General features: G+C 37.8%; 1 protein-coding gene across 1 annotated transcript; it reads right to left on the bottom strand.

The window, feature by feature from the left end:
* Window positions 1-3266: 3266 nt before the first annotated feature.
* On the bottom strand, window positions 3267-7635 carry LOC109184624 (protein NRT1/ PTR FAMILY 4.5-like). Its single transcript, XM_019334655.1, has 6 exons — window positions 7561-7635; window positions 7363-7459; window positions 6710-6927; window positions 5861-6310; window positions 4769-4896; window positions 3267-4317 (listed from the first exon to the last, which is right to left on the bottom strand). Exons 1-6 carry the CDS (start codon window positions 7561-7563, stop codon window positions 3429-3431), a joined length of 1785 nt encoding a protein of 594 aa, XP_019190200.1. The 5' UTR covers window positions 7564-7635; the 3' UTR covers window positions 3267-3428.
* Between the last annotated feature and the right edge of the window lie 1916 nt (window positions 7636-9551).

Below are 9551 nucleotides of genomic sequence, written 5' to 3' on the forward strand. Positions count from 1 at the left end.
TATTTACATCATTCACAAGCATTACTAAATATATATCTATATTAATTAATACAATTAATTGTATCGTTATATAAATATTAATTTAAAGTTTATTTATTATATAAACTACATAAAGTAATAAATTATATATTTTATAAACTTTATAACTTAATAGTATATATTATAATTACAAATAAAAAATATTACATGTAAAATATATTAGTATTAAATATAAATTAAATAAATTATAATTACATATTAAAAACTAAAATCTAATTTTATATGTGTATATACATATTTGTATATATATAAATATACATATTTGTTTTCCATGATTAATGTGGTTGATTAGAAAATTAGAAATAGTCTTGGTTACTAACTTAGAGATCATGGGTTCAATTCCTAAAAAGAATAAACGAGTTGGCCCGTTTAGCCTGTCAGCCCGTCCTACACGGGTTGGGTTGAAAAAATCCCAACCCGTGGAAAAATGGGTCAGCCCGTCCCTTCCTGTTTCTAGTTAAATCCGAGACGGGCTGGCCCGTTTTGACAGCTATATATATATATATATATATATATATATATATATATATATATATATATATATATATATATATATATGTTCTCCAATTTTTATTTTTAATATAGTAATTTAAATCCTTTTATAATGAAAAATCAATAATATAATACTCTGAGGGTGCGGTACATTGATTGTCATGAAGACGTTCATTCGGTCCTCTTTGAAAATTAAATGAGGACCCGCCTTCATTTGATTTGGCTTGAAGAAATTGAAAATTGATCAAAAGGAAATGGAAATGAAAATGCAAATGATGAAAAAGGAAAAAAGAATATAAAAAGGAAAAGGAAAAAGAAAATAGGAAACGAAAAAAGAAAAACAAAAAGTAAAAAGAGAAAATGAGAAAGAGAGTTAGTATTATTGGTAGTATTGTAAAAATTTCGCCTAGGTACTGATTAATTGGTGATTAGGCGTTAGGCGCTTGTCGCCCACCTATCGTATCATCATAATCGACAGTCTGGTTAAGCGGCTGCTTAAGCGCTGACCACCTAGGCCTCCTAGGCGTCGACTGACCTAGTCAGCCGATTAGCTATTCTTTCCTTTTTTTTTTCTTTTTTTTTTTTTTAAATAAGTTATTTCACTCAAAATCACATCGATTTAAGCGAAATAACTCTAAATTGTTCAAACTCTAGATGTTTTTAGGTTAGTATTTAATATTTTAGTATTAACTATTAAAATATTAAATAGTTTATAATATTATCAAGTCTTAAAAAATAAAAAATACGTGGGCTCCTAAGCACCGATTAATCGCCACCTAAGTGCTAAGTGCCACCTGAGCATCTAACGATTTTTTCAACCATGATTACTGATTTCTTGTTTTGGAAGTAAAGATGGCTTGGCTTTGTGTCACAAGAGGTACCCTAGTCCGGGCTAAATCCAGGCTAAATGGCGACTGAGCAAGATTTATCAAATCTGTTGACTTAGTCAAGCTTGTTGTTGGACAATAGTAGGTAGTTGAACCGTACCCCTTCTAGGTTCCGGGTGGAGTTGGAGTTATGGGGGTGCTTTAATTTTCGTGTCTCATATTTAGTGCTTTAATTCATCTATTCTTTCATTCATTATCATTTATTCATTGATTCCTTTATTTATTTGAGGTGTGTTGCATGCTTCATTTCAACTCATTTTAGCCTTTTGAGGTACGTATGGTCTGTGTGGTTTTTTTAGTTTGGCACTAGTGGGCTTCTCTTTGAATAGGTCATGTCTTAACGTGAGTGTTTTCAAAAGAAGTTGTACCGTGATTCGATTGTTAGTGTGACCATGCTTGTTGCTGGCTTATAGTAACTAATCCTGTTAAGTTACAGGTTACTATGTTCGGTTGTTACTGGTTATGACACTTCTCATTTGGTAGTCTGCATGCCATGTTGGCACCTAAAAAATCAATCCAATCCAAAAACCTATTGACCAGGCTTATTGTTTTTTTTTTTTTTTTTATCTTTTCATTTTCTCATTCCCTCTTCTCTCTCCTAGTTGGCACCTTGATAAAAAATCAATCCAAAAATCACACTATTGAGGATGCCCTTATAGTTGATTGACTCAAATTTAGATCCAAGACCAATATAATAGTCAACTCTTTTAACAAGTTGAACTTGAAACTTTGTGGTTATCAAACCAACCGTTTAGGGTTACTCCTTACTAAAACCATGGTACTATACAATTTGGTTAGTAAAAAAAAGGGAAAATTGCATTTTACATCTCTAAATTATATTATAGGATACTTGTAGGATTCGTCTCTACTTGTTGGTTGTTCTAACTTTTCGTCCCTAAATTATAATTAACGTGACATCGCCCCTTTACTAACAAAATATTAGGAATGAAATTTGCAACGTTAGTATAGTTTAGGGATAAAAAGTGAGCACAACCGCTATTAAAGGGCGAAATTCGAACATCACTTATAGCTAAGAGGCAAGAAGTGAGCACGACCAATAAATAAGAAATAATTCTACAATTACCCTATAATTTAAGGACAAAAAAAAATATAATTTTTTCTTAAAAAATAACAATACATTTACAACTCATTTAAGTATTAAAGAACCATATTTGGGAATAATCATACTAAGTTCGTCAGATTATTGTGACTTTGTAACCACAAGGTTTTGAATTTGATTCCAAAAGGAAGAAAAACAGAGCTAAATTTATTAAAAAAAAAAAGAACTAATTTCACTTTTGGTCCCATGACTTTAGAGGTTCTATCATTTTTGGTGCACAAGTTTAAATTTTTTCAATTTTGGTGTCTAACTTTGTTATTTTTATCAGTTTTGATCATTTCGACCAAATTGACTGTGAAATATTGTCGGATTTTACATTTTAGGGGCAAAATCGTCATCCCAAAGAAAGATCTTCAATATCTAAACAAAAGAAAAATCATATTAAGAGAAATATAAGAGTTTGCCAATCGTCGATGCTATAAATCTCATAGATTTGTGTCTAGTTTCTGTCCGTCTTCCCAATTATTCTCCATCGATCAAACACTTATAGATATGATTTGAGAGTGATTTTGTTTAGATATTGAAGATGTTTCCTTGGGATGACGATTTTACCCCTAAAAATATAAAATCCAACAACATTTCGTCGTCAATTTGGTTGAAAGGACCAAAATTGATAAAAATAACAAAGTTAGACACCAAAATTGAAAACTTTTAAAGTTGTGCACCAAAAGTGATAGATCCTCTAAAGTCGTGGGACCAAAAGTGAAATTAATTCAAAAAAAAATTAAAAACCAGAAACAAAATCTATAACTCAAGATTAACGAAAGAACAAAAAGTGATTACCCTGCAATAATAACTACATTTGGCATTTAGGAATTAAGGAAACAGAACCACAAACTTTAGTTATAATTTGTGTGCCACCCTGCATTCTTAATCACTTCTAGCTATTATTAATCCTTCAATTCCTGCATTTCACCATCACCCTCATCATCATCCTCCGGGCGCACCTTTTGCTGCCTGTACTTGTACCTCGCAGCAACCACCAGATAAACCAAGAAATTCACGAAGCTCATGGCGGACAGCAAAGCGTAGAACAGCTCCAAATGGTTCCTATTAATGTTATTCCCGGCCAACCACCCACCGCTCGCCGTCTTCCCTTTCGTAGCCGCGTTCACCACCCTCACCATTATCGAGCTCAAGAAGTACCCCAGCGACATGGAGCTCCAGAGAAAGCACGACGACACGGATTTCAGCTCCCTCGGCGCCTGCGAGTAGAAGAATTCGAGGAGTCCCACGTAGGTGAACATGTCGGCGATCCCGAATATGAAGTACTGGATGGACAGCCAGAACACGCTGATCGGGAGCGGCTGGAGGATAGGGATAGCGTCCACCATGTTGTTATTCCTTGCGATGTTTTTTCTCTTGACTTCGAGGATTGAGGCGGTGGCCATGGAGAGGCAGGAGAGGACGAGGCCGACGCCGATGCGCTGGAGGTAGGTGATTCCGGTGGGGATTCCGGTGAGGCGGCGGAGGGAGGGGACGATGATTTGGTCGTAGGTTGGGATGAGGATGATGAGGAAAGAGATGGGGAGGATGGGGAGGGAAGGGACTGGGAGGGTGAAGGATTTGGTGATGGTTGTGTCCATTGTTGTTCCTTGCTGGATTGAGAATGTTTGGAGTTGTGCTAAGCAGAGAGTCATTATTACTGTGCATAAGAAAACTGGGATCATGCTTAGCAAGATTTTGGCATTCTCCACTTGTGTAACTGTGCATAGCTTCCATGGATTTGGGTTCTGGGACTGTTCTGGTGATGTCTGGATAGCTGCTCTATCCAAGAACCTGCAGAAAATGGGTGAAAACATCATGAATTAGTTCTCTTCTCTTGGGCCGAGACCAGTAACAGGTCAAGTCCAGCAATTACTGATTGGAGAATTATTGGACTGATGCAGGTAAAGAGATGACGGTATATAAGAAAATAAAGTTGCGCCTTCGCAACCCTTGATCTTAACAGGTTATGTCAAATTATGCATGTAGAGGATACAATGAGTTATTTCAATTCCTTGATAATCACAAAGTTACAAGTTTCACTTTCAGCACGAGCAACCTATTGGTCTCTTGGTTTCAATCGATTAATTATAAACAATTTAGGCTGATTTATTTTCTTGTGGTCCTTGCTGATTAGGATCATAAGGCGGGTTTTACCAATGTACACCTACTAATTGGGGTTTTACTGGGTACTTAAAATAATGCATGTAGAGCAAGATAGATAGATAGGAGCTATCATATATACCTGTATTTGTCGGTGTGAGGTAGAAAGTCAGCTTCTATTGCAGCTTCTTTGTCCTTGTTGATCTCATATAGCACACTGGAGTCTGCAGGAAGCTGAAGATTTCTGTTCCTCATGGCTGCAACATAGACCTGCAGGTTAAAGAAAATGAAGTATAAAATGGTTAGCCCCTAATCCCCTATGAGACCATTAATTCTGGCTATGCCCAATAAATTTTTTTTGATCATTTCAAAGGTGTATAGACTATAGAGGTTTAATTTAGGGCACCTTTCAATATTTCTAATCGGAGAATACTGTTTCTATTCCCAACTTTTATTCAATCGCTATAAATTTTGATGTTGATATTTTCCTTATGAATAACTATGAAGAATAAATTCAGTCCCTTAAAGTGGTTAAAAATACCATTTCTAAGTTCTAACTAAAACCTTAAAAAAATGCTAGCTTTCTAGCACTGAGATTTTGGCCTTATTTGGTAAAACATTTAGCCTATCGCCAATTTTGATTTGTTTGACCACTATTAGTTATTTGGCTGGGTTAAACAACTAATATGAGTATTTGATTAATTAACCTTGTTTGGTAAAATATTAGCCTATCAACCAATTTTGACTTATTTGACCACTATTAATTATTTGATTTGGTTAAAAAATCAACTCCGAAATGCTAAAATTCAAAAAGCTGCTTAAAACAGTTTTTTTAATTAACTTTTTTAGAAAAAAAATTAAACCAAACAGTTATCAACTAACAGCTAATTTACCAAACACCTTTTTACAATTAGCTAATGTTATCAACTAGTTATACTCTCTAATTAACTCAATCTGCTAATAGCTATTAACTAACAGTCATTTACCAAACATGGTAGCTTTTTGTAACAGCTTATTGTTCTAAAACACTAAAATTCAAAAAGCTTGTCAAAACAACTTTTTCTATAAACTTTTAGAGAAAACCATTTTATATGTAATCAGCTAACAACTAATTAACCAAACATCTTTCTACCATCGGCTAATGCTACCAATTAGTCGAACCCACTAACCCAATCCGCTAACGGCTATTTACTAAACACCCTTAAACCATCCCTAGAGAGCCCTGATAATATACCTGCACAACACGAGTGATGGCACTACTCCCTTGAATGACATAAATACGGTAGAACGGCAACCCAGCAGAAAGAGTTATCCCACCAAGGAACATAGCCAGGCTACACACACCAAACCCCTTATCCCATCCTTTATCCTGGATAATCCACACGATCAGCGTTAGACTAACGGCGGCTCCCACGCACAGTGCCATCAAAAGCCAGTTAAAAAAGCTCGACATCTGCGCAGCCTCCTTGGGCTCCTTCTCGTCGAACTGGTCGGCGCCGTGCGACGGCACCGCCGACTTCACTCCGGCGGAGCCCAGGGCAGTCAAGTAAATTGCCAGGAAGAGTATGGCGGCGTTGCGGCCGCTAACTTCCTCGCACTTCACGGATGGATCGCCGGGGTTTGGGGTGCATGCCGGAGGTTTCAGCTTGCGGTGGTGAGCCTGAAATGCCAACAGTCCAAGCCCCTACAGGATATGTTAGGCAATTTAATTAATTAAATAAATGTAATAAAAAATTGAACATAAAAATAAATATGGAAAATGGTCAAATAGACCCTCAAACTTTAGCTTAAAAGTCAATTAGGTCCCTAAACTTTTTAAAGGTGCAATTACACTCATCAACAATTCATTTAAGTGTCATGAAACCCAAAAACAAATTAATGACCTGCTATCACAGGTCATTAGGGTTCAGGCCACCTTCCGCCGAATTTTCCGACAAAAAAAAAAAAAAGTGACTGACGAAATTTTCGACAAAAGAAGTGACCGGCAAAATTTTCGACAAATCTAGGTTGGTTGCTGGTCACATTATTTTTATATGATGAAGATATAAAAATTTGTAAGTGTATATGATGAAGATATACATACCAAGAACTCGATCCATGCAGAAAGGAGGACAGCTTTGAATCTGCCAGTATAAGTATCAGCTAAGACGGCAATAAGAACGGTAAGAATGTAATTAGTCCCAAGGAAGTTGGTGACGTGGTTGGCTGCGTCAGCAAGGTTGAAGTGCATGACTCCATTGAAGTATGTCAAAAAGGTCAATCCCAACACTATTGTAGCCATGTTCTCAAATGCAAATGTTCCTGCACTTCAACGTAGTAATCTTTTGTTAATCAGTTACTTAGTGCACAAAATATCTAAACTTAGACCAACCCCATCTAAATTAATCAAACTGTTTGACTTAGCAATCATCACAAGATTATGTCCCCGACCTGTTTGGTAAATGACTGTTAACTGTTAGCTGATTGGGGTTGATAACATTAATTAGCGGATTGTAGAAAGGTTTTTGGTAAATTAGCTGTTAGATGTTTGTATAATTTCTTTTCTCAAGAAAACTAATTGAAAAAGTTGTTTTGTGCCACTTTTTGAATTTTAGCATTTTGAATTTACAAAAAACTAATTAATTAAACACTTATATTGATTTTTTAACCAAGTCTAACAATTAATAGTAGGAATAAGCCAAAATTGACTGATAGGCTAACTATTTTACCAAACAGGGGTAATTATTGTTGTGTTACCTAATATGAAGAGAGATGCTCGTATTCCTCCATGCTTGCTCTTCCTAGCTGTTCTTCCTCGCCAATCCACTTTACCTTCAATAAGCTCTTCATTTTCCTGCACATAAATATGCAAAAACATATACATATCGAACATACTATTAGAATAAAATTTGTAAAAGAAAAAAATTAAAACTGTTAATTGAAGTACATATATACCATGATTATTTTGAGATAGACCCAGTTGTGAAGGGTGTATGCTCGTGATTTGAGGAAGTAGGGAAGTGAATTATAAGGTGTATTTGAAGAGGTAGAAGTAGCGATGGAGTGACTAAGTGGCAGGTGAGTGATGACGACAAATCGTCAAACGTTAAATCAGTGATGTTGAATTGGTTTGCCGTCTCAGAGGAGATACATACTACCCCGACGTACTCGCAAAGAGCTAAAAAAAGGATCCGAGAAACTTGCCAAATTCGACTTTCTGATACCTGGTATAATATACTTCCTCCGTCTCATTTTATGTGTCTGGGTTCGATTAACGAATGTTAACTGGAATTATTTTTAATCTAATTTTTTATTATGTTAAGTTTAGTAGTATACAAAATTTATATATTTAGAAATACACTAAAAATACTATTAAACACAAAAAATATAATCAAAACTAAAAATAAGTAAAAAAAAATACTAAAGAAAATAAACAGAGAAGAAATAGTTGGTTTGACCAATTAATAGTAAGTATGACAGATAAAATGGGAAAGAAGGAATACAGGGTTGTTAACGAACTGAATATAAACAAATGAAGGTTGTTCAGGTTCGTTTCTTAAGATTTTTGAATTGTTCATGTCCTTTTTAGTATGACTTGTATTTTGTTATTATTATTTTATAATGTATAGTTTCAGTTTTAGTGGTGTTAGATTAGTTGACTTAGCTTCTCTATTAGTTAGGATTAGTTAGAGTTTTATTCAACGATATATTCTGTAATCCACTAATCTTATCATTGTGATAATTCAATTTGAGGTGATTTCTCTAATCTGGTATCAGACAGGTTATTCGATCCTCTCCAACCCCCACCGCTAATTTCCCTCCCTCACCCTTCTCAATCGACCGGTCTCCGACTCCTCCATGTCGGCATCGTCTGAACGCACCGTCTCCGCCGCCGGAACCCCATCGCCGGCCGTCGGAAACTCACTCTCCGGTGCGTATCATTACATAACGATGAAACTTACGCTAAAGAATTATTTGTTTTGGAGGATGCAACTCCTCTCCTTCCTCCGCGGCCAGGAACTCCTGGGGTTCGTGGACGGCAGCTATCTGTGCCCACCGGCGACGGTCGTTGGTGCTCCATCCACCGGTGATTCGACCACGACATCGGCTGAAGTAGTGCCGGTTGCCAATCCGGCGTATCATGCGTGGATTAAACAGGACCATACAATTATGTCGCTTTTGGTCTCCTCCATGGCAGACGAGGTACTGCACCTTGCGCTCGACCGGGAGACATCTGCTGAGATATGGACCTCCATCACCGGCGCACTTGGGTTTTCTAGTCAGGCCCGTTGCCTCACACTGTTGAGTCAGTTTCAAATGCTACGTCAAGGTAATTCGACGACGGCAGATTACCTCGGGAGAGCCGGTGTCCTCATCGAATCGCTCATTCAGGCCGGCCGGCCGCTAACCTTGATGGAGCAGAACCTGTACGTGATTCGGGGTCTGCGTCCAGAGCTTAAGGCACTGGCGACGTCTCTGACGGCTATCGGAGCACTAGTGACTCTCACTCATCTTTCCGATTTTTTACAGGCACATGAGTTCATCCATGTGGATGATTACCCGTCGCTTGATACCGGAGTTTCTCACACTGCCATGTACGCCGGGACTGGCCGTGGTTCGCATGGCGGTGGCAGGCAGCAGCAGTCCTCGCAGCAGCAGCGAGGCGGACGACAAGGGTGTGGTGGTGGTCAACACCGGGGAGGCCGTGGTGGTAGAGGTGCGCCGAGATGCCAAATATGCAGGTCGCATGGGCATTTGGCGGTGTATTGTTATAAAAGGTACACAACACAGCCACCGTAACCTCAAGCGCATGTGCGATGTCCGGCGAGATTCCAGCGTCTCCATCGACTGTTCCGGCAGACGGGTGGTATCCGGACACCGGAGCCACCGCTCATGCCACCCCGGACGTGAACATGCTCGGCCAATCGGATGAATACGGCGGATCA

The sequence above is a fragment of the Ipomoea nil genome, unplaced genomic scaffold (genome assembly GCF_001879475.1).
Source record: "Ipomoea nil cultivar Tokyo-kokei standard unplaced genomic scaffold, Asagao_1.1 scaffold1266, whole genome shotgun sequence".
NCBI classification, from domain to species: Eukaryota; Viridiplantae; Streptophyta; class Magnoliopsida; order Solanales; family Convolvulaceae; genus Ipomoea; species Ipomoea nil.

Coding starts and splice junctions, on each gene's coding strand:
- LOC109184624 (XM_019334655.1), bottom strand. Junction 6,311..6,709: donor CTGCATGGATCGAGTTCTTG/GTATGTATATCT, acceptor CATATCCTGTAG/GGGCTTGGACTGTTGGCATT. Junction 4,318..4,768: donor CCTCACACCGACAAATACAG/GTATATATGATA, acceptor CATTTTCTGCAG/GTTCTTGGATAGAGCAGCTA.